Here is a 24,984-nt window from a genome sequence, read left to right on the forward strand (position 1 = left end):
CGGGGGCGGGCGGAGCGGCGGGCGCGAAGGTGAGCGCGGCGCGGGCCCGGCCCCGCCGGGGGCCCCGGGGCGCCCGACTCAGGCCGAAAGTTGCCGGCGCGGCGGGAGCGGGGCCGGCGCGTCCGCAAGGGGGAAGCGCCGCTCCGCCACCGCTCCTGCCCCCGGGCAGGCGGGAGCTGGGCCGTGGCCCGGGTTCGGCGGGAGGCGGGTTGGATATTTCGCGTTATTTGAGCTTAGTTTGTCTCGGCCGCCTCGGCCAGCGCTGCGACCCCATACCCTGCCGGCCGGGTGGTCGCGGCCGGTACCCGTATCGGCGCCTCCATCTTACAGGGGTGGGAGGAGAGGGCGGAGGGCAGTTCATATCCCCTGCCTAAATCCGGTTGAGCGTGCCAACACCCCAGGGATTGCGCTGGTCGTAGCTGGGCACCTCAAGGAATGGTGTTTAGTTAAGTAATAGGGATTTTTTTTTTTTCCTTATCCGCCACAGCAGATGTACGTCCTCTCCTGGAACCCATTTGCATTCTTTACTGGGAAACTCCTTCATATAATACAAGGGTTCTTATCCCACCTTTTGTCTGGATTTTTTTCTCAGATTGCTTCGGGAATATATTTTTAGTGGGTTGTTTCTTGTGACTTGGTGGCTGTAGAGCCCCCTTGGGCATAGGTTTGAGTTTTGCTTGCGCCGTGTCCAGCGCCGTGAAATCCAGAGGCTCTGCAAAAATCTAATATTTAAGTAGTAGACATGATTTTGAGTGTCGTTGGCTTCATCTTTTACTGATCTCTTTGATGCTTCCAAATCCATTAGTTCGATCTTTCCTTTGGTCTGGAAAACGTCGGTCTTCATTCTTTTCTCACTTGCGTTGAAGCACACGATTAACTGCACTGAAGTAGTGAAATGCCACCTGCCTAACAGGGGTTTAAGCGAGGAGAGAGCGAGCGTTCACCTGGACTTCCTAGCTCAGATTGTGACGTTTTGGTTCTCTTGAGGGTGACAGTATTCTCATCAAAGCACAGTTGGGTTCGATTCACTTTTCGGGCTTCCTGTGCCAACGTTCGATGGATTTTTCCTGTGTAAAGCACAGGTTTCCGTGTGCGCAGCCCTGTGAGGCTGCGGCTCTACGGACCAGGCAGGTCAGTGCTCCCTGACTGGGAGGGTAATTTGTCCTTTCCGCTTGTTATTTACTGCAACTTTTGTCATGTTTGGTCTTGGTAACTGGCTTCAGGGGGCGGCTGAGGTGTGTCTTTGCTGAGGAGATGGGTCGGCGGCGTGTCTGCTGTGTCGGGTAGGGCTGTGCAGGAGCTGCCAGCGAGGCGCCCGCTGTGCCCGGCGCTGCCGTCCGGCGTCTCCGCTGCTGGGCCGGCGCTGTCTCTGCTCTGTGCCCGTGCAGAGCACGGCAGCGTCGCGGAGGTGGGAGCGGAGCAACCCCGGCTCAGCACCGGCGCCCGGAGTGTTCTCGTACGAAGTCACAGAGCTGCTCCCCCGCTGACCTACTTTTGCGGTGGATTTTCAAGGAGACGAGATATAAACCATTCATTCCGTAAACCTAAACTCCACCTGTCAGAAACTTAAATGGGAATGCTTTTAAGGCATGATTCAAGCAGAGTGTTCCACCAGTAGTGCAGGTGCTGAAGGAGAGAGCACAAGTTACTTTAGATTTTTGTTACTTCAATGAGTTAAAAGCGGATGTAAATGGCAGCTCGCGGGCCGAGCGCTGCTTTCATTGGGGAGCCGCCTGCTCCATCCCCCCAGCGCGGTGCAGCAGCAACGAGCCTCTGAGCAGCAGCACACGGCTCTGCAGACCTGCCTGGCCTTGGAGCACCCTGCCGAGCTGCCGTCGGGGCTTCTTGTACCCCGCGAGCAGCGGGAGATCCCCGGCGGGAGGTGAGGTTTGGAATGAGGCTGGCGCCACTGTCCCCTGCCTGCAGGAGAGAGTTCCACGGCTTGGAGAACTCGGGTGAGTTCCCTCTTTCCTGGTTTCCTCGGGCAGGATGAGGCTGGTTCGGTGACCGAGCGGCTCTTGCCATCCTGCAGCAGAGGGTTTGTGGGTTTTGTAGTTTCTGCTGTGTTCTGTGTATCTGAGCTGAGTCGGGAGGACTGACCCTCGGCGGTGCCATCTTGGCATCTGTGACAGCTCTGAACTTGGTCAGGGGGTGCTAAGGGGGGTGTCTTTTGAAAAACTTCCTTTTTCTAATTTAATGTTCAAAAGGGAAAGAATGTACATGGACAGCCTTTTTAATTCTGTGTTCTCACAGCCAGGTACCTCTAAACCGAGAGCTTTGCAGAGAGTAGTGCCTGTGTGTTTGGCGTGTGGCTGGCGCAGGGGCCCAAAATTTTGCTGTGCGCTGACTTCGGTTACGTGCAGTTGAATTTTCTGTCTGTTCTTTGAGGCAGGGTCATAGGTGGGATAGCAGGAGGAGGTGGTGTTTCTCCCTGCAGCTCCTGAGCTGAGGGTGCCAGTGGCATGGGCTCACCGAAGAGGGCAAGTGAAGCCTCCTGGCTTTGGAGGGACTGTTTGGGGAACAGCAGCCTTTTGAAAACAAAGCATTCCCGATTTGGTTGTTAAACAGCAAATATTTACTTCCCTCTACGGAAGTGTTGCCTAAGGTTTTATTACTTAAACAAACCCGAACTTACAGTGTGCTGATGGTCGGGGTTGTGTGCTGCAGGATCGGACTGTTGCGGGGAGGAGGCAGCATTTGACGCTCAGCTCAGTCCACTCCTTGTCCCAGAATTTTTGCTGAATCTCAGCATTGGGATTTTACCAACATTTCTGTTGTCAGAATCGAAAGCAAATTGTGTCCTGGTGAAGTTTCTAGACCCTCTCTGTGGACTGTCAGCCAGCAGGACAGGTTCAGGGAGTGGGCTTCATTCTTTTTTTCCGAACAGTAGGAACTATATGTTTGTGAGGTCAGTTTTTTGCGTACTTTTGGTATTACATTCGTGTTATTCCCGATGTAAGGCTTAGGACTTGTTTAAAGCTCTGGATTTTAAATTTAATTCTGCATCTCTTCTTGTTAGTGATTTTCACAAGTACTTTGGCTTAAAGGTTTTTTGGTTTATTTGTGTCAGTTTTAAAGCTACATATGTAGGAAACCTTCCTGGAGATGTATTAACTCAGATTCCATTTTCTGTATCAGAAAATGATGTAGTGAAACAATGATGTACAAGTATGGTTAAACCAGATACCTTTAAATTTAGTATTTAAAGATTCAGTGCTGACTTTACATTACTAGTGGTCTTAAATAGCTCTTATAAAGACCTCCTTACAAAGGTGGATGTTGTTGGAGGAAGGGCCCATAGCTATCCTCCCTCTGTCCGGACAGCCTTCAGAAAGAGGAGGCTGGAATGTGACCTTTCTTTTTCAGTGTCCCTCTGTCTCTGCTTCAATAAGCCACATATATCTGAAAGAAAAAAATACCCCAACCAACAAACCCAAATATTGCCAGGGAGTGAAACAAGGCTGGGTGGAGTGCTTGTGGAATACTGGCCTGGTTAATTGAAATGCAGTGCTTCCAGCAGCTTCCTGCAGCTTCGGTGTTCCCTGGCTTCCTCTTCCACACCTTGCTGAGTTTTCGCTTTGTAGTTTTCTCCCCTCAGTCTCTTGTTTTCACCTTCTGTGGCTCCTGGCAGTGCTGTGTTGTGTTTGTGCCGTGTTAAACCCCGTGGGTTTGGAAAGGCAGGTTTGCCTGTGGCTACTGGTGCCTGTCTTAGCCCCAGTTCTTTGGAGTACAGCACCCACCCTATTCCCAGGGCAATGCTGAAGGGCCACTCTGTGCTGAGGAGCAGTCATGGCACTGACCACGAGAGCAAACTACTCTCACTGGACATGGAGCGCTCGCCGTCCTTCTGCTCACATCGCACGCTTTGGTTCAGGGGACTGGGTTTTTCCAGTCGACTCTCCAGGTAGGTTTCCAAACTCAAACTGTTTGTGGTGTAAAAAGAAAGAACTGAAAATATCTGTGACTGGTGGCTGCCAGCATGTAGGGTCAGAGTAAGTGACTGCCCTGGCCTTAGCCACTACCTTGGGACTTCTGGGAAATGTGTTTTAGTGTTGAGAACATCTGTAGTATTGGAAGCTGAATAAAGAGATAGTTTATTTGCTAAACCTGGCTAATAATATCCACCACCACTCCTTGGCTCCATTGCTATTGAAGTTGATGATGTAATTTTAGTGAAAACCAAGGGATGAAGGAATTGATGACATGTCTCAACCAAAGAGTTGTTGATGATGGTAAGGAATGGTTTCATCGTTCTGGTGCACTTCTCAGATTTAGCAGCCAAGCAGTGGAAGTCAGGCATGAACACGAGGAGCTGCAAGGAGAGGCTGAAGTGACTGTACTGTTTGAACACTCCCAAAGTTTGCTTTGAGAGAGGTACTTCCGTGCACCTTCTGACTGTAAAGGAATTCTCTTACTCCATTAGCAAGTGCTTGGAAGCCACCAAGGTGGGAAAGAGGAGCTTGTTTTGCTGGTGGGAGAAAGTAGACTCCAAGTGTTGTGCAGGTCGATACGCATATGGCACAAGAAATAAACAGCTCGTGTCACCTAGCCCTCAGCCAGTGTGTGGGCCTTCATTAGGGAAAATTTGGCTCTCAACTCTTCCCCAAAATGCACTATTTGCAGTTTTACCTAACTGGTGTTCACACTGAATTTAGTTACAAAATGTCAAGAAACTTTCTGCTATGTGAAAAGGACAAAGGGACTTGAGAGTAGCACGTTACTGGTAGGAAGAACTGGGCCACTGATGCACAGCAGCAGCTTCAGCTATATTTGTGTTTCTTATGGTCTTAGAATTGTTTTTAGAGCTTGTCATAGCAACAAAGTATTTATCACAAATATTCCAAGACACTGAAGCTAGATTCAGTAACTTCTAGAGGAAAATTGTTCTGTTGCTCATCTTTCATACTGCCACCATTCCTGTGATTCCTTCCTCATCCTTTTTGGGTTTTTTTCTTCCTTGCTTATTCCATGTAGGCAGCAGTCATGGCCATACACATGCTGGTTTGTGTTGGCCTCTTGCTCTTGTTGTTTTTACCTTTGCTTGAGCTGCTTAGGCTTACTTTGCAGCCTCCTCTCAGCCCTGGGTTGCATCCCATGCTGGAGGACTGGGAATGCCTTTGCTCAGCCAGTGTCTGACCAAATGCTGGCATCCAGCGGAGCCGTGCTGAGACAGCAGCACTGCAGAGCTGAACCTGGTTATCTTCTCTTAGCCACCCTTGATTGATATTTAGAAATCTGCTTTTGTTGCCAAGAGATTTACAATTGTAATCATACAAATATTTCTAGCAAACAGACCAAGAGCTGTTGGGTTTGCTTCTATTGCTGCTTGTTTATGGATGGAAGATGCCAGGATTGAAGTTTAACTGTGAGAAATAGCGTGGCAGTCCTGCAGTTGTTTGGATCTGGAGTCTTTCTTTGCATTTATTTCTTCCAGATGGAGTTTGTTGGATTTGTCTGTGTCTGGAGGTCAGCAAGTGACCGGGTGACTATGGTGGCCTCTGTGTATTGTGTTTTTGTGGTGCCACTTACACGCTGTAGGGCCGCGGCTCTGCCACCTCAGTGGGTGGTCAGTGGTGGTGGGATCAGCTGGATGCTTGCCCCATTCCCAGATAAGGATGACATTGGGATTTTAGTCGTTTGTTTTGTACTAAAGTGCCCATTTGTAATGTTTAAACACCTCTTCCCTCTCTTGAGGTAGTTAAGGAGATGGCCAGTTCTAAGTTATTATTTCATAATAATGGGCTTATAAAACTTGTGTTTGTGAGTTTATAGCTTACTTGTGATATTTATTTCCAGTATAGACTTGTCTACAGATCAGTAGCTGATCAACACCCTTTTGGCCATTTCTGTATTCTCCAATTACATGTTATATAGACAAACTGTGGTAGTTAATGGGGCTGCAGGTCTAAATTCACCTCCTGGATCACCAAAGATTTAAGAACCAGTTAAAGAAAAAAAAAAGGAGGTAGGGGGTTGTTTGGAGAGTGGGGGTAGAGCACAGGCTCTCTGTGATTTGCTGTTGTGCACTTTAAAGTTTTATGGCCCATGGTGCATCCCTTGGGAGGATAAAGTGCAAGGAGCATGAAGAAACCCATAAAATGACGAAGGGTTTATGTGGTATAATTAATATGGAACTTTCCATGAACTTTATAATACTTACACTTTTTAAATTCTACATGAGTTTCTGGTTTGCTAATAAGTAATCTTGAAGATTGCTAATGGAACTTAAATTTTGCATTTTCATCCTGAATTATAACAGGACACATTGTAGGCTGCTATATTTTAGTCTGTAGCTTCCTTACTCGAGTTCTCAGCTGTGGCTGTGCCTGCCTTGGGAAACATTTTTGAGCTGTGGCCAGCTCTGCACTAAAAACCCCCGTGTCGATAGAGCTTTACTGGCAAATCCTCCCCGTGCCAGTGTGGCTCTGCTTGCACAGACACTTTTTATTGACACTGGATGGATTTGCAGATCTCGGTGGTGTTAGTCGCACCCGTGGCAAAAATAAACGAGGAGAAAGTTCAAGTAAAAATCTGGATTTGCACAGTAAAACCAAATCAGTGCTGGGAGGTTGCAGCTCCTGTTTTTAGCTACCGAGGAAATTTTAGATGGCGATAAATGGAGGAATTTGCCTGCTGGCTGCTCTGGCTGTGCCGTCGGGTGAGCGGGGCTGCAGAGCAATGTGGACTCTTGTTCCTCTGCCTTCACCAGGAGCCCCCGTGGTGGTGGATGGGCTCGTCAGCTGCACAAGCAATGGCAGATTTTATTCAAGCCAAGGGATAGCACGGGGCGGGGGGGGTTTGCTCCACCTCCCTAAAGATGTCATGGTGTTATTTGTGAGGAACAGGAGCAGGAAAATGGTGGTTCGTTTGGAAGAATGGGAACTCTTGTTCCACCAGTACCCTCAGTGCCACTGAGTGAGCAATCCTCCTCTCCTCCTCGCCTGTTCCCAGCTTCCCTGGACTTTCCTCCCTGTGGGAATACATTGTGAGTGATTCCAGAGGGCTGAGAAGCAAGTTGGAAGGCAAGTGTGTGTGCATCATTTGGGGCTATGGGTTCTTCACCCTCATAGCTGGTTGGCTGATTTAATCCTTTTCCAAGGTCAAACCTGGTTTAGAGGTCACTGGATTTAGGATTTGCATCCCGTATCGTGGTGGTTGTGTGTTGTTCTGACCACACGGCTTGAGGAGTCCATAATGAAAAGCCTGTTGGATCCAGGCAGGAGCAGTTGTTTTCCACATTGGGGATTTTTTGGAGTGAAGAAATGCCATTGCTAAATGCAGAAAAGGGGGGCATCCGTGAGATGTAGTTGTGTTACAGGATGGTGAGAATGACCTTCCATTGCTGTTATAACAGAAGGTGGGAGATACTAACAACAGGAATTGGAAGGTTTAGTGTCAGCAAGTTCTGACAACTTCTACCAAAACATTTTAAAGGGCTCTGTTATCCATAGGCACTTTCTGGATTAATAATACTGATAATTGATGACAATGGAAGAAAGTTAATAAAACGAGCTGAATAATTAGAGGTCTGCCAGCCCTGCAAAATAATGGAATGAATGATAGAGGGCCTGACTGATACGGAGGTAAGGGGAAGTAATACAATTAATGTCAATTAAAATGTGCCCATGGAAAATAAGCTGATGAGATGTAACTGGGATGTAGTTTGGCTGATAAAAGCAATAATGTGTGCTGTAAAATATTCTGTGCCTTAATGAATTGAATGTAGAGCAATGCAGTGTTTTGAATGAGAAATGGAAATGGTGTAAAATGAATGCAGGGAGTGTGAAGTGAGTATTGTCTGCATTGGCTGGTGGACCTGGAAGTGGCTGGGGGATGCTGGCATGGCAGGCCTTGCCCGGCTCTGGTCTTTGCTGCAGGCAAGTTGTGTCTTTGTGGATAACCCCAGGTTATCACAACTTGGGTGTCTGTGAGGCTTTGAGTGGCCTGAGTGCAGGGAAATAGCAGTGACAGTCACACGTGCAGAACACTGGCTGGGGAAAGGATGTGGCCAAAAAGCCCTGTAGAGTAATGGTCTAAAATAACTCAATAACCAAACAGAAATCCTGGAATGGCGTAATGGAGAGCACCCTCTCCCTGATTTCTTTAGCAGTCCAGCAGAGATCGATCTACCCATCTGCTCCTTGCCCAGGAAGAAGTTGGGAAGTGGCAGCCCTGTTGATTTAGTCCGACACAGTCGCACAGTAAAGTTCCCAATAACTCAGGGAGCGTGCAGGACTTGTAAATTACAGAGCAGCTCACGTTTATCATACACATCGCTGCTTATCGTGTAAACTCATCTGCTGGGCTTGCACGAGCAGTTGATTTAACAGCATGTATATTGTTGAACTTGACACATCCAAGAGTCTAATCAAGCTTTAAGAATACCGGGGATGTCTGACTGCTGGTGTGAAGTCTCTGCAATTCCTAAGTCATTTCTAAGAGTGATCGTGGGCCAGGCTCTGTTGGGTTCACTGCAGGTCACGGGGAATGTCTGTGTCGTACAGAATTGCAGAGGAGTTTTATCATAGTGCTGGCATGTGTTTTATGACATAAAATGATTAGATGTGTAAAGTTAATACCCTTTTTCTGTACATTTCCAAGTGGGAAATTACTATAAATTAATTTTGTAGGGTAAAATGCGAGTGAGTAACTGTACTGCTTGTGTAGCACTGCCCAGGATCTGTCATGGGACACGAGGCTGGTAGAAGGCAACAGAGATATGGTGTGTTTGGAGGGAGAACTGGTAAAGTTCTGCATTGTGGCTGGTCTCTCTTACCCTGCTGCTCCATTTCCCTTTCCTGTGGGGACTGATTTACTTGATAAACACGTGCATTTCATGGATGCTCTGATTCTTTTGGTGGTGTTAGAGGGTGATAGAGAGACATCTTCAAGGTGCTGCTGCTGGGACTGCTGCAGGCTGGTGTAGGATTGCAGGGCTTTTTGGGACCCCAATCTTTGAAGGGGAATTGATGCACCTTCTACATATTTAGCAATAAAAAAGAATAGTTGTGTATTATTTAGTATTTCTCCTTTTGAGACCCTTGGGCATGGTGAGGTAGGAAAACTTCCATCCCTCTTCCTCACTCTCATGTTGAGGAACTACATTCACTTTTTAGCTAACAGAAGTAGAAGTAACCTGGGATTGATCATGTGTGGTGTGTTTTAGTTTTAAATGAACTAATAGACCTTGAGTTGCATTTCTGCTGCAGCTTGACAAAATTATAGCAGGTGCTGGGGCTCTGTGCTTATTTACTTGCAAATCCTGTCAAGTGTGAACTTCATTTATGACTTCCCTGGCAGGTTGGGCCGCTGTGGTCACAGCTTCTACAGTGTTTCGTTGCTATTGCTTGTAAAATTTGCCACTGAGGGAAATAATGAGCTAAAATAGGCACAGGTAAGCGCACACAGGCTGCTTGTGCCCAAATCCATCAAAGCTCTTTTAAAACTTTGCAACCAGAAAGAATTAAACTGTATTTGTATTTCTGAAATAAACTTGTAGTTTCAGCAGAAAGCTGTTATTTGTCTTACTGCCATGGCAAATTGCTCTTTTTGGACAGGGGAACTGGGGGGTTTCCCAAGTCTTGTCCTCACTTGAGTCTCCTGATTGCAACCACCCATTCTCCTGTGTGTACATCATGTGTCTCCTCTTCTTTCTAGATGATCATGGGAACAGCAATGGCAGTCATGTAAAAATCTTTTTACCGAAGAAGCTGCTTGAATGTCTACCAAAATGTTCAAGTTTACCGAAAGAGAGGCACCGCTGGAACACTAACGAGGTAGTTAAATGTCTTATTTATTCTTAAATGTATCAACTTACTTAATGCTTATGGACTGTTTTGTGAGAGCATGCCATGCAAGTTGCAGGATATGAATTCTCTGGCTCTGGAACCTGTTCCATAAATAATAAGTCCTAGTACATGCTGAAAGTGAGCTTTAAGTGGGAGTTGAAGGCAAATGTGTAAATTGACTGCTAGTACAGTAGGAGTCTATTGCTCATGTGTGTGTGACTTGTCTCAGAGTCAAATCTTATATCACCTTAATGACCCGTTTCAAAATGGTTTAAAATTAGATAGGTGTGTTTGTACTGTGCTGAATAAAGTGTTACCTTCCTGTGCATGAAGACTTCCGAACAAAAAAGTGGTGTATGTTCTTTCCTGACACACAGGGTCCTGGGAGATAAACCAGCTTACCTCTGTCTGAGTAATCTTGTTAAGAACAAGAGAAACACAGAACTGGGTGTTTTTTACTGGAATCCAGTTACCCTGAGTATGCTGGTTCACAGGTCACCTGTTAATGTGTTAAGGTTGGGGTCATTTAAATAAAAAAGAAGTATTTAAAATTCTTTGGGCTAAGGTGAAGTTAAAAAGCAGCCCAGGTAGCTCTACAATCCCTAGGCTGTATTCCTGCTGTGCAGCAATGCTGGAAGTCCCATAGCAATATGCACAATGTGTAGTTTTAGTTTTTAGTAGCTCTGTCTTAGTGTAGCTTTGCCTTATTTGTGGGAATCACTTAATAATAGAGGCAATCCACTTGGAGAAATGACTGTAGAACTCCAGTTAGCATCTGCTTGTTGGGAGCTGACTGGTCCTGTTCCTCTGCTCCCTCATTTGTAGATCTAAACTTGTTAACAGAACCTGTGCTCACGAGTTTAACACCTGCAAGTGGCAGCTGAGTGCAGGATCAAACACGGCTCACTTGTGTGTGTGTGTTTGCTGAGCGTAGAATCAATCACAGAGCAGTTCCTGTGTGTATTTTTCAAAATTGGAGCCTTTACCCCCCTTCCTTCTGGTGTCTGGAAGTCACAATCGGGTACCTATTTTTAACATACCCAGTACTGTGATAGAATGAATCGGGTCTTTGGGGGAGTTGCTGGCCTTGGCTTTTTTGTGTAGATTATTTTTTCTTGGGTCATTTAAATTGAAATGTAAATCTTAGAAAATGTGGATTGCAGTTTATTCTGTGATAGTGTTTGTACTAGTGGGTACAGGACATGGAGCAGTGGCAATTCCAGTGGCTCTGACCGATGATGTTTGGACAAAGACAGTTGGGGAAAGCAAGCTCTGCACAGGTTTGTGACAGAAGGATGCTCTTCCCTCTTACTGGAAAGAGCTGCTTGGGGTGGGGTTTAGTCACTTCAGTATTTGTGCTTTGTGCACACACTTGCACATGTGGCTTTGGGCAGGGTTGGTGTGTGGAGCCTCCTGTGGGTACAGGATGTGGCAGAGTTCATCATGCAGCTGAAAACAGAGGAGAATTTGGGAGTGTGGCCGTTCTCCTAAGGGTTGTGTCAGTGTTCTGGGGAGCGGGGAGTGAGCGGCTCTGCCAGTGCTCACCAGTGTATTGCTGGGCTGGGTTTGTCTGGTGCTGTAATTCTGGTTGGATTGTTTGCTAATGGACACAGGTCATCAGCTGGAACATTAAAACCAGACCCAGCCCTTGTCTTTTTGAATATCAGGCTCCTCACTCTCATTTGTATCCCCTCTTCACAAATCTCTCACTGTGGCTGTTATGCCATGGGGATGTGGAGCTGGGTCTGTCCATGGGTTATAGCTTGTGCTGACTCTGCCAGCCTGTGTGGTGTGGCTGGTAAAGTATCCATGTTGCATGATTTAAATGAAAGAGCTTTTCTTGTGGCCAGAGATTTTTTGGCCTCATTAGCTAAGAGGGGAGGAAAAAATAGAAAAAGCCAGAGTCTTATGCCTAGATGAAGTCTTGGAAATTTGTGTTAATTATGGGGGAGGAAGGAGCTGAGCTTCCAGATTTTATTGCCTTCCCCACCCCCAATCTGAAAGTTTAATTTTGTGCACTGTTATAAAACTTGAATTTTTCTTAGGGTATAATTGAATAATAATGTTGGACTACATTTCTGAGGCATTCCTAAGGGAATAAATTTTTTCATCTGAGTACACAGGTGTTCTGCCTGTGCTAGTGAAGACACAAATTGTAAAGTACAGAAGAAAAAGATGTATTTTATATGGTGGTATTTCCAGAATTTTTGTACTGATTTCAGAATCCCTGGTCCTGTGTGTGAGGTGTCTCCTGGACAGGGAGGTTTAGTAAAAGATGGAAAAGAAATGAAATGCCTAAACAGTTTACAGATCTGAACGTGTGTGACAATGCTGTCCTCCCTCAAATGGTGTGTGTCGGGCAGTCACGGGTGTCGAGTCTCACCATGAGCTGCAGAATGTGAGCGTAGCAGGCATTGGTATGGGATTCCTCCCCAGGGGTGATGGGGGCCAAGCCCCCTAACCCAGCTGTGACCTGACTCCTTTCCAAAATCCTTAAGTGTTCCTTTTGTGCTCCTTTGCATGGGCATGGTTCATGGAAACTTGAACACGGCTCTTGCCTGTCTCTTAGGGCCCTGAAGCCCAGCACACAGATGTTCCCAGCTGTGGAGGTGGTGGGTGGCCGGATGGGCACGTGCAGTCTCTGGGCCTGGACTCCATCGAGTCCTCGGTGCTGCCGGTGCAGAGGTCAGGAAGCAGCCAGGGTAGAGCATCGCCGTGGGAACACTGCAAATAACTTTTTCTGAGCACTTGTGTCTGCAGCTTGGGAATAACGGTCAGATGTTACTCTGGATTGGGTAGTTGGGATGGAGAAACTGTGTCCTCTGAGAGCTGGATGAGTTGTGGTTGACTTTACACTTAGTAAAATCACGTGATGAGTAGCAAGAGAAATGGAGCGCTTAAAAATGGTTCAAACACGTTATTGAGGTGCTTGCTTTCCATCCGATCGTGCATTTGCAACTGCAGTGTTTGATGGAAATACATTTCCATACCAAGATGTCATCTTGTCTTAAATCAAGTTTATAGCGGTTTTATATTTCCTACTGAAGGAAGTGTTCCTTCTAATTCAATTTTTTTTTACCAGAGATAGAAAATCTTAAGTTAAGCCTAGCAATTTAATTACAGATTTACATTTTTGAAATGCTTGTAAAGGTGCATTGTGCTTATTTCTCCGGCTCTGGGAGAGTATTGAGATGGGGCTTTCATGCAATTTCTCACATTAAGACAAATGAGTTAGTTGCCAGAAAGTTCTGCAGTGCTTTGTGCTTGTGAGAGAGTTCCTCACTCTAAGGATTTAGTTGTTGTTCACTATGAACCATTTTAGGGTTTGTGAAATGCAGGTCCAGTTTGGTTTCAGTGAGTGGATGGAGCAGAGGCTTCTGGCTCGGCATGCTGGCAGTGCGCTTCGAGCAAGAATTTCGGAAGCACTGGATCTTAGCTCCTTTCCATGGCGTGGGGCTAGGCTCCCCAAGCAGGGCTGCACAGAGCCACCCTCCAGGTGCCCCAGCTGAACTCCCGTGTCCCCTGACAGAGGTGGCAAAGGTGGGGCCTCATTACCTGCTAGTCACTTTGGACAGCAAGATGCATTGTCTGCAGGAGATGCATCCCACTGCTTTCTGTCTAGGAAGCGGGGGCTTCCTGGGGTGCTGGGGCTCAAGGATGTTGGAGTAACCTTGTCTCTGCACAGCGCTTGCCAGGCACTGGATTGCAGCTCTGAACAGAGATGCCATTCGTTAACAGTTGGCAGCCGCAGTCATTAATCATCCTTGTAAACACTTAATGACACGGTGCGAGAAAGAAGAAAAAGTTAAACATTGGAAATGTAAAATGCTATCTTGGGCTTTGGTTCCAACAGGATTCTCTATTTACAATCTGTTGGGAGAAGCCCAGAACTTCCATGGTAGAAAAAGCCAGCAGCAATTGCTCCGTGTGCTTGGGCTTGTCTGGAGGGGCATGGCAGAACTGCCCTGCTCTCTAGAGTCAGCCAGCATCCACATTTTGCAGATTCCAGGCTCAGGTACTGCTTGGGAGAGTATTCAAATAATGCAATTATGAAACTCTGTATTTGAGCATTATTTAGCATAGGAAGAAACTCTTTGTGTCTGCAGCCTGGGGGCCTGAGTCGCGTGTTCACTGACATCTCGATGTGCTCTGGCGTTCCTGCTTTGCTCGCATGACACTGACATTCTCCTTTTCGCTTGACAACGAGTTATTTGCCGTCTTTTCTCTAAAGTGTAGAGAAGATCTTGAAGGTTTGGAGAATTGCCTGAGGGACGTGAGGAGCCCAGACTGATAAGGGGGAGCGAGTCTGGAGCCTTCGGGCTGGCTGTGATGCTCTGAAATGCTGGCAGGGAGGAAGTGAAAGCAATAGGTCTCTGCTGCCTGCTTCTCCAGTTCCCCTCGGCCGCCGGCAGCTGAGTGTTGGGCAGCTGGTTACCGCACGGCTCCTGTCGCCACACGTTTGTTCATCAAAGCCCTGCTCTGCTACAGACCCGGCAGCATGGCTACTGCTACTGCTTTTTTTTTTTTCTTTTAAGGTTTCTAACTGCCTTTTAGAATTGACTCTTATATCAGAAAACTTTAAAAACCTTCTTGTTTTAAGGCTGCCTGGGGTGGTGCGGTGTATTGTAACTCTGCACTGCATGTTCCAGTTCATTCCTTATTCACTAAAGTAGCTGAATGTGTTATAAATTTGTAGTGTTGAGCAAGTGTGTGGGACCAGTTTATGTCACCAGCACAGTTGGAGCAGGGAAGGGGTGTTGGTCCAGATCACAGTGTCCCCTCAAGATGGCAAAACTCTATAGAAAAGGAGCAGTGCTCGGTACAGTTCCCTGTGGACTCTGAAGTCCAGCATATTTTTTTTAATGCTCTACATCAATTCATTCAGGTGTGTTCAGCTGGAGCACGGAGTTCCCAAAGTCAGAGGCCGCTGGGAGCTGTTGCGAGAGCCCTGTGCCTGCTTAGGAGCACTCACAGGGCTGGGGCATCCTCGCAGTCTGTGTCAGCTCTGGGGTTTCTCAAAAGCAGTAAGAATATTGAATTTAGACTAATTGCCTGCTGCCCACGTGATCGCAGTATAAAATACTCCGATGGTAATGGCAAATGCTGTTACTAGGAAGTGCTGTTGGTTTCTGTTCTGCCTGATGATCCCGCCCTGGAGAAGCAGCAAGGAGGTGGTTGCAGACCAGCTCGTGTGCGCTCCCATATAGCGGCTCCTCCCGCCCCAGCTGCTCTGGCACTTGGGGGTGTGCTTAGCATGGTGCTGAGCTGGGGATTGAGGCACGTTATGACACGGGTTTGGGAATGGCAGGCAGTTGGGGGCAAAGTGTTTGCTAAGTGCTGGAGCAGCCAGAGCATCCATAAAATCCAGAGTGCCAGTGTCAATTCTCACCCTTCATTTCAGTGGTGGTGGTCTGCAGTGCCCTGTGCCTCAGAGAGACCTGTCCCACCTTGCTTTGTCACCAGTGAGCTGGGTGCCTGCGCTGCCAGCTGGTGGGACCGTGCGTCCAGAGCCTGCCCCTCCTCTTGGCCACCAGCAGGAATGTGAGGAACCCCACTTGCTTTAGAGAAGAAAGAGCTTGGCAAGTGAAATGCAAGGGAAACTGTTTGTAGTGTGAGGAAAGCAGAGTGGTGGTAAAGTGTTGGTACACCTGACTGGGGCTGTCTGGCACGTGGGGGCGGCTCCTCCCGCTGCGCGTGTGGTTGGGGTTTGAGGCTGATCGGTGAACGAGATGGCAATTTCTCTAACAGAAGCACTTAATTGTGGGTTTATTTTGTGAAATTAATGAAATTTAGTGCTTTGCTTAATGTGCAAAGCAGGAATGTGGTGCTGGCATTCTGCTTGCAGTTCCTCAGTTGTGTTTACAGCCCTAGTGACTGCTGTGAGCGGGCTGGGGATTGAGCAAAATTAGGAGGTTACCTACCAATCCTGGTAATTTTGAACAAGGGCAGTAATACCTGCTATGCTGTTTATGCTCAGACACAGAGAGGATCCTCATCTTCCTCTTAGGAAAACCTAGCTTTTTTCCCTTCCCTTTGGTTCATGTTAGGATGAACCTAGTGAAAAAGGGCTGATCTAGTAATGCTGGGCAGTTAGTATGTCAGAGTGCTGGAACTGGAATGGCTCCTGTAAAGCAGAGCAAACAGAGGGAGGGTTGGGAGTAATGCACTGCCCTCCTGATTTTTTTTTTTTTTTTTTTTTTTTACTCCAAGTGAACTTTTTTGAATAAATTAACTTTATTACACTTAATGATACCCTAAATAAAAAAATTACTTCATCATTAGTTTTAGCATATTGTACACAAACTATAAAATGGTGATGGTATTTAACCGCCTGACTGTTTGTCCTTAGTAACCTGTCAAAGTACTGCTGAATATTGGTCAGTGGTATTAGGTTTTTTTGCTGTTTGACACTTCCAGGTTCCTCCACAGAGAGTGGGGTGTTATAGATGACCGTAGTTCAGCAGCAACAAATATGTGTCCAGACACTTGGACAGTGGCTGTACTGTGGCTCCAAATCCTTTGTCTGTCTTGTGGGAAAATAGGATGAAATATTATTTCCTCCAGTTGATGGACCTGATGTGCTTTTCCTAATCTGTGTAATCGTCCTTGTTAACTGTATATGGTTATCCTGAAGTGTAGTGTCAAAAGCAAAAGTGGAATCCGGTGTGTGGGGAATAAAAAGTTGGAATTACCAGTTATGGAAACCCTTCTTGAAACATGAGGGAGTCAGGAAAGTGGATTAATTCAGTTAATATTTACCTGTTTATTTGCAGGAATGCCAGAAGTAGTGGTAGGTATCACTGCATTGTGTATCTGAGTCTCTGGCTTGCGCAGCACTGAGTAAAATACTCACTGGTGTTGCACAATTTGTACTTCCAAGTTTGCAAGGAAAATGTTACAACAAAGTCAATTTAGAAAGTCAGTCTCTCTGCCAGGGCCCGGCATGTACACACACGAAGGAATTGGTTTACTTGGCAAATGAATGGGAACTGAGGAGATTATATTTTGTAAGGGATTGCAGTCCTGTCGTCTTGGTCTGCTGCTTCTCAGGTTTGCTGCTTCTAAGGGTGGCTGTTTCATTTGGAACAGAAAAATCAGAGAATTTAGATGGGAAAGAAAAACTAGATATGAGGGAAAAATTAGTGCCAGTGAAAGCAAAGGTTTTCTGCAGAGGCAGTGCCTAAGGAAAAGAGGGAAAGAAGCAGTGATCTTTGCGGGGAACAGGGTCCTAGGGAGGGCAGGAGAGGGCGTAGTCTGCTGCAAAGGGGAGAAAGTAAAACCAAGTCTCATTCCTTTGATTCTGGTGTCTGTGTCCCGTTGACAGACCACAGGAGCTGGGAGCTGTTTGCAGCATGCAGCCCTGGACCGAGCCAGGCACTGGAGAACCCTGTGGAGCTGCCCCACCTTGGGGTTGTGCCCCATCATTGTTGTCCCAGGGCTAAAATGTTCCTGGAGTTACCTAAAACTTATCTTTGTGCAAACTTTTTGTTACCTGAGAAGCTGTGAGGGAGCCCCACGACGTTGGTCTGTCCTGCAGGCATGTCCCTGTCATGCAGCTCTGAGATTCCTGAGCTCTGGGGTCTTCCTGGTGGCACAAGTCATGTTCATGCATTCAGACTTAATTACCTGATGAGTCACTGCAAGTCTGTGTCCATGCTGTTGAGTTATTGCAAAGTTTCTGGGTTCCCAAACTGCTTTCTTTCATATCGAGGTCGTACAGTGTGAGCTGTGGTGAGAGGAGGCAGCCCAGCACACCAGTGAGGGAACAGCGGAAATGTGGGCTTACTGGTTTGGCTCACAGAAATTGGAATTGATAAATGTTAGAAATAATGGCAGGAACTGAGTTTTAAGGTCAACAAGCAATAGCTTTAGCAGGAGGGTTTGCCAGACACTGTTGCTGAGGGAGAATATGGACTTACTTGCATTCTCCAGCAGGTTCCTGACTGTGACACGCATGAAGCAGGAATGACGTGGAAAGATGAGACATGTTTTCTGGAAAAACATCCAGGCAGACTAGATCCTTGTGCTACGTGTCATTGTTACATACGGTGATTCTCTTGACACTGGGGGCTTCTTTGCCTTGCAAAGGCAGGGTTTTGTGCAGGGAGTTTGTTTCTTGGCTTCAAGCACAGAGCTGGTTTGGTCCCGATAAGAGTCTCCCAAAACTTAATGCCTTTCCAGGCAGGGGGAGGGATGCTGGAATGAAGAGGGATGCAATGCCCTTGGTGGTTGTCTTTCTCCAAAAGTTATCTGATGTAAATATTACATTCTCTGCATAAATTTAGTATAGATAATTGACTGCATCTTGCTTGGAAATGGGTACCAAAGGTTGTTTTATAGCTTCTGTGTAATTGAAATTCCAGGAGGAGAGGCCTTTGTCTTGGAAACCACATTTGAATTACTTTTTTATTGGAGTGTTAAAGCAATACGTTACGATGTGAGGGGTTCTGTGTGCATGTGTGTCAATAATTACCAGATTTCCACAGTTACAGTGAATAAAGCAAACTGTTGAAAAAGCATGTCAAGCTTTCCCTGAAAAGCAACGGTCTGACAGTCGTGTTGACAGCCAGGAGTGTTCTGACCTAAACAGAGCCTCCTTGGCACAGGGAGCAGTCAGTGCCAATGCAGGACCTGCAACTGATGCTTGGGCTGTGCTGCCTCATACTCTCAGTGCTGAAAACAGTTTGTGAAACAAGGAACCAGTGCTCCAGCATGGAAATGGGAAAACTTGTAGGAGCCTGTCTACAGGGAGGTTAATAATAACAGCAAGCCAACGTGGCTGGAAACAGGAGTTGCTCAGTGTGGCCAGGGCAGTGTGGCCACAGGAATGGTTGGTTGTCCACAGGAGGGTCAGTGGCTGAAGGAGGGTCAGTGGCTGCAGGAGGGTCGGCAGCCACCGGCACAGGAGAGCGGTGCTGCCGCGGGCTGTGTGTGGAGTGCGAGAGCTTTGATGTGCTTCCATAGAAGGTTCTAGTTTTACTCACTGAAGCTCCTTTGTTTTGCAGAGATCTTGATGCAGACGCCCTTTTGGATTTCTTTTTAATAGTGTGTGACCCTTCACCTTTGATCCCTTGACCTGCATTACTTTGGTAACCATTTCATTTTTTAATTTCATTTCATTTTTAATTTTGGTGTGTAAGCTGTAACATTTCATCATTTTAAACTGTAGCGTTCTTTGACCTCCCCAGATGTCTTTTTTCTTTTCTATGAGGATGCGCAATGTTGGTTTTTCTTGAATAAACATTATTTCACTTGTTAATAAAATATGTAATTTTCGTTGTTTTTTGCTTCTTTCAAGTTTAACTGTGCGTATGTTGCCTGTATAATACTTTACTTTTTTTGATCTGTGTTCTCCCACTTAATCTATTTTGATATTTATGTACATCTTTGCTTTTAATTTACATTTTCTCTTTTGTTAGTAAAACCCATGCTCGTGGCCTGTCCGGGGCCCATCTGTGTCCCCTTCTAGTCAACTTTCATAGTTTAAAGTAACCTTGGGAGCATTTCCGATACACTTAAGAGTAAGAACTATTCTGTGCTGTTAAAATTTTCTTCCCTGTCCTGAAGTTAACTTTTCCTAACCATCAGCTCCAAACTGATAGCTGTTTTAATAAAAGATTAGGCTTTAGACCAAAATGAAAATCTCACTTGAAACTCAATTTGCATTTATTTTTCTGTTATCATTGGAGCCCAAAGGGAAGTTATCAATGCTTGGAGCTGTGCTTTAGGCACGGCTGTGCTTAGGGAAGCAGCGTTCTGTGTACGTGGGATGGCAAAGCCCCCAAAGCTTAGTTGCTTCTTTCCATTTTCCTGTTGAAAGGGAAGCAGTGGATAAGACAGATTTTGGCCAGATTCTATTTTTATCTGGTAAATGATCATACGAAATCCACTGAGCACAGCCCACTGAAGTACAGATTACTTTTTAAGTGTCTCATTATTTTATTCTCTAACATTTAATGCTGAAGTTTTAATTGCACACAGATGAAGCTGCTAAATGAGCACTGAAATGGATTTAGGTCTTCTCAGAGCCTTGTTGATGCTTATAAAACTTTATATCGTTCTTAGGACTACAGATTAAAATTGTAGCAAGCTCTTCACATAGTGCCACTGGGCTCTGCCCGTGCCTGGCCTCTGGAGGAGCCTGAAGCTCACCCGAACACCCTCCTGCTGACCCTTTCCCCAGGGAAACTGGGCGGCATCAGGCTCTGCTCCCCTATCTGGGGGTCCTGTTGACCTCCAGGGCTGAGCCTGAGTTGTCTCCTTCCCCTGAGTCCTCTGTGAGTTCTGAGGGATTCAGCCCTAGCAGGTCCTACCTGAGCAGTGGGGATGCACCGTCAACATCAGAACCTGGTTCAGGAAACAGCTGGTTTGAATTGGCATCCCTGCTTGAGAAAGGTATTTCACTGATCTCTGTGCTTAACCACAAGATCCCTGTTTTTAAACTGCCCTTGTGTGGCAGAATTGCCTGTTAAAGTAGTGGCAGATGCAGTATTCACAGAACTCCGTGCCCAGCACCTCTGTGTTACTGTGTGAGTTTCTCTGACTTTGTGGCTATGAGCTGTGCTGGACTGTCACAGCCTCCATAAATGCTTGAAGCATTCAGGTGGATTTTCCTTTCCCCTCCTGTTCCAAATTTTAGCTGTAATAGTTTTTGTAGACCTGGAGTTGTCAGTTCAGGTACACAGACTGCTGCTCCTCACTGAGCCTGTTTGGGATAGCTGGGATTTGGCTTTGGCTTGGGTTTAATGCTACCTGTCAGCCTGAGAAGAGGAATCCTCCAGAAACCATCTTACGCCATTTCTCCAGTCTCCAGAACAGGGTTTTTAAAACTCAGCGGGGAAAAATACTTATTTTGCCTAAGAAAACTCCTCAAAGACTTTTTCTCCTTGTAACACATATTTTATGTTGGCAGCAGTTACATGTGAATGCCTTGACTTTCCAGGGCAGCAAGTCTTAAAAACATTTATTTAAATGTCTGGAAACTGAAGGAATCTCCCTCCCTGTGCAGAGGGCTGGCTGTTGGCTGCCTCCTGCTAGAACAAATAGCAGGGAAAAAGAAGAAATGGAATAAAAATGTCTGATGTTGGGAATTGGAGTCAATAATATAAAATCAGAGCTTAAAAGACGGTTAGAATGTCTTGTTTCTTTTTTTTTTTTGTCTCATTTCATGTTTTGTCATGTCCATCCTGCCGTCTTTCATAAGGTAAGCGCTCTGACCCATGGTATTCTCTGGGTGTAGCTCCCAAGGTGGTGGGATGACAGAGTGGTGCATGCTTTGTTGTGATATTTCCACATATTGTGTTAGATGCAGATGGTTATTCAGAGAAATCGGCGTTAATAATATGGGTTATGCCTGTTCAGCTATTGCATGGGCTTCCAGGATGCTAGAGCTGCTGAGGGAGGAAGGAGGTACAGCCCTTGGGAAGGGAGGAGATAGGAATTTTTCAGTATAAAACCCAGTAAATTTTGGTAAGAAAATCTGCTTTGTTGACCCAGCAATAGCACTGTCATTTGCCCCAGTGTAAAATCTGTCCCCAGGTTTTTGCTGCAGTGCTGCTGGATACAGCAGGAACAGCAACAGCTGACCCTTGGATGGCAAGAGATGATGGAACTTAATTCACTTTACTGAGCTTGTTTTTCACTGAGCAGGAACTCAAATACATGTTTTCGTCAAACACTTAATCAAAGAACTACACAAATGCTGCAGAATGTTTACAAAGCAAAACATTTGTCTATTTAAATATTGAGAGAATACTCTATTGAGAGATTTGTTCCTGCTTACAAGATTTTTCTGTTACTCAAAGCCAGAGTGTTGATAACATCCACTCCTGAAACAAGTCTTAATTTTGAAATCTATGCAGTATGTTCTGCTGCTGAAGGCTTTTATATTTTAACCTTAACAGAAGGCTGAAGGGCTGAAATGAAATCCTTGGCACACGTACAAGATTCAGAGTGTTGCATGTCTTGCAGTTCAGGTGATGCAGCTGGGGTTGGATATACCTAATCTGCTTTATTCAACCTAATAGACACCTGTGTGTCATCTGCATGTGCTGCTCATTTAATAAAACATAGGCAGCAGCAAATTGCTCACTTTGGTCTGACTACTTCTGAAAATCAGATGTATTGGTCAGCACAAACACACCATTTTCTGTTAACACTGAAACTCATCCAGAGGTGCAGGATGAAAGTACAGGACAGGTCTGTATGCCTCGCCCAAGACTGTACCTGGGAAAACACAGATTTCCGTGCAGCACCTGACCGTATGCAATAAACTGAGCAAGTGCCAGCTAACCCTACTCATGTTTCAGGGCTGGTGGGTTCTAGGCATGGATCCCACTGCTCCCACTGCTCTTGTGCTCAGAGGGGAAGGGAATTCCCCCTTTCTGGAGCAGAGCCCGAGCGCTGTTCTGACCTCGCACTGGGGCACCGCTGTTGGGCAAGACTGGGATCCTTGGCAGCCACTCTGCAGGGAGGTTGTCTTCAGGGTGGGGGTGAATTTCTCAGGCTTGTCACCCTGCTTGCTGCTCTGGGTGTGCGTTGGTTTGCAAAGTCCTTAAATAATTTAATTATTGCTCCTGCTTTAGTTTCTAACTTCTCGACTTGCATTAAGGACTCTGATGGCTGAGGGGTTGAGTTGGCACCATTGGGCAGCCAGCCCTGACCCTCTCCTGTGCTTCTGCTTTTCCTCTGCTTCAGAAGTAGAACTGTAGCCCTTGACACCCTGCATTGGCTTTGTGTCTGCTAGAGCAGGGTCCTCTGCCTGTCCCCTGCTCGTAGCTGCACATCCAGCTCAGAAAATGCTCAGTGATAAACATGTGTTTTTATTTCTCCTTCAGGTTTGGCTTGTCTGCTTTTCAGCTCTTCTAGACATTGGAAATTCCAGTTTGTGTTTATTTTCTCTGGATTCCTTCCCACAAGACAGAAGTGAATTCAGCATGGATTGTTGGGGAAAGCCTTGGCTGGGAATAAGGATAATTGCAGCCTCTGGCTGTGCCACAGTTTCACTGATTATTTCTTTTAAGTTACTCACCTGCACTGTATCTGTTTCCTCAGCTGTAAAATGTGGGTAATTACCTCCATTGTAAAATGTTACAGGGTCTGCTGGTAATTATATGAACGAAGTGCTAATTACAGTGATTATCCCTTGGACCTAGTCTAGATATGGATGATGTTCCTGTTGTGATGAACGTATGAAACAAATACTGCAACTTGCCTTTCTCCGTTCTTTGCGAGGGGCCTGGAAGGTGCTGCGTCACGCGATGCGTTCCCAGTGAGAAGCTCTGCTGCCCTGTCATCCAGGTCCCTCTGTTAATTTCTCGTCCCCCTCCACCCTCATGTGTTACAGGGCTGTGGGCTGAGGAGGGGCTGAGGAATTACTGATTCAGTAGTTGGATCCACATATGATCTGATAGCCAGGGTTTATGCTGTGGCTTTGCTTTTCCTCTTGGGATATGTAGAAGGTGGCAGCCAGGGAACAGTGCTCCTGAGGTACAGGTTGGGTTGGGGCCAGTCTGCGCTGCCTTGTGGCCTCTGTTCCTTAAGAAGTTCTGACCTTGATGCCAGGAGAGGTGTCCTTCCAGCTGTGGAGATTATTTCCCTCCTGTAAAAGCCTACAGCTTGCAAGACTTTATTATCAAACATTTTATTTGCCTTTCTCTTCTCCATTTATTTAGGACACATTTTCTTTGTAGCTGGGAATAGCTCTGCTGTCCCCTGAGCAGGGCTGGGTAGTGGAGGAAGAATTGATATTCTTCAAGGTAGAAATGAAGTGTTCTCATCCAGAAAATCCTGCTGCTGCCACTGGGAAGGTGCTGTAGTTTTTGATGGTAGTAATAAGTCACGTCGTACATCCAGTAACAATGAGAATCTCCTTTCCTACCCAATCTCTGCCTTCCCTGGACACAGACCTCATGGCACAGTAACAACAAAAATCATGTGCTTGGTTCATCTTGCTGCAGCTCTGCCTGCTCTGTTCTGCCACATCTGATTCCCTGCCTTCCTGGGTTCTGCTGAACAGATTTTCAGCCTTTGCCTCCAGCTTCCATACACCTGCTTCCCATCAGCCTCAGTCTTTCTTTGCCCTGGAAGAGCAGGCTCAGTTATGTCTTCAGAATTTGGTAGCTGAGGAGCTCTTCCTTTCTCAGAGTTTGATGAGTGCAATGAATTTTGAACTTTCCAGAGAAGGTTTTAGTTACAGTCCAGGATGATGGTTTGGAAAGGCTTTGTGGCAATGGAAAGACAGTCTTTAATTTTTTATTTTTTTAATTTTTTATCTTTTAATTTTTTAGTTTTGCACCTCAATTTTCCAGACTAGATGCTCTTCTCTGACAGCTTCTGATTGATTCTATAGCCTTTTCTTTTCCATGACAGGATGCTTGAGTGCTCCAAGGATGGGAGCAACGCGCCACTCCTGATAGGTGAAAGCGGTCATTGCCAGGCAATGAGGGTATGGAAAGAACTTGCCTTGTTAGGTGGAAGAAAAAGTAAATGAGGGATTATCGTCCCTCCCACGATTTGTTCTTGCCTTGCTTTAGAGCATCTAAACTAGAGATGTGTGTCTGTAGTGTGTCTGCACTTCACCTAATGCTCATCTGCCAGACTTGTTTAAAAATCTTTCATTTGGGAAGGAAAAAATTCGGTTTGTTCCTGCAGGAGCATCATCTATTAAGATGAATTAATTTGGTGTGAGAGGCTTCAAAAGTGAATGATGCCATATCCATGTTCTTATTGCCTGTTGCACAAGTGAACTGATTTGTGTGCTCTCTGCAAGTCACATATTGAAGGATGTTAAATTACTGTGTAACCTGGAGGGTAATCCGTGATTCAGATTTGAGATTTATCCAAGTCTAATTTTGCAGCATTCTTGCAAAAAGTGGGAAGGTGTACAATATCTGGGGTTTCTGTATCTTGGCACCACTCTGAATGCCGTACATTAACAGTGTAGATAACACACAAATTTTTTAAAAAAACTTAAATGTTTAGTAACATAATAATTATAAACTTTCTCAAGTCTTCCTTCTCTTAAAAATGAGTGCACTGTTTGGTTTTCATTGAGGTGCAAAGTGTTGCATAAAATCACTGCAACTTGTGACAAAAATGCTTTCAAGTATTTGAATGAAAATGCAGCATCACCATGAAAACAAAAGTGTTACTGCAAAAGTGGTTCCAAACGAGGTGCTGCTAAATGAAGGTTTTC

General features: G+C 45.9%; 1 protein-coding gene and 1 long non-coding RNA gene across 12 annotated transcripts in view; both read left to right on the plus strand.

Annotated features, from left to right (window-relative positions):
- Positions 1-24,984, plus strand: part of CAMTA1 (calmodulin binding transcription activator 1) — a 235,325-nt gene that overhangs the window by 14,267 nt on the left and 196,074 nt on the right. For 7 of the 11 annotated variants that reach the window (XM_048326080.1, XM_048326079.1, XM_048326089.1 and 4 more), the window contains exons 2-3: positions 3,752-3,904; positions 9,658-9,776. In XM_048326080.1, the coding sequence (XP_048182037.1) occupies positions 3,790-3,904; positions 9,658-9,776 (234 nt within the window). In that variant the 5' untranslated portion in view covers positions 3,752-3,789. Of the gene's footprint in view, positions 1-3,751; positions 3,905-9,657; positions 9,777-18,808; positions 18,878-24,984 lie in introns of those variants that run through there. The other 4 variants (XM_048326078.1, XM_048326088.1, XM_048326081.1 and 1 more) reach the window with 2 other exon arrangements.
- LOC125336943 lies at positions 18,873-22,996 on the plus strand. Its single transcript, XR_007207890.1, has 2 exons — positions 18,873-20,991; positions 22,625-22,996. It is a non-coding gene; the product is annotated as an uncharacterized LOC125336943 (long non-coding RNA).

This window comes from Corvus hawaiiensis, chromosome 22 (assembly GCF_020740725.1).
Source record: "Corvus hawaiiensis isolate bCorHaw1 chromosome 22, bCorHaw1.pri.cur, whole genome shotgun sequence".
Lineage (NCBI taxonomy): Eukaryota > Metazoa > Chordata > Aves > Passeriformes > Corvidae > Corvus > Corvus hawaiiensis.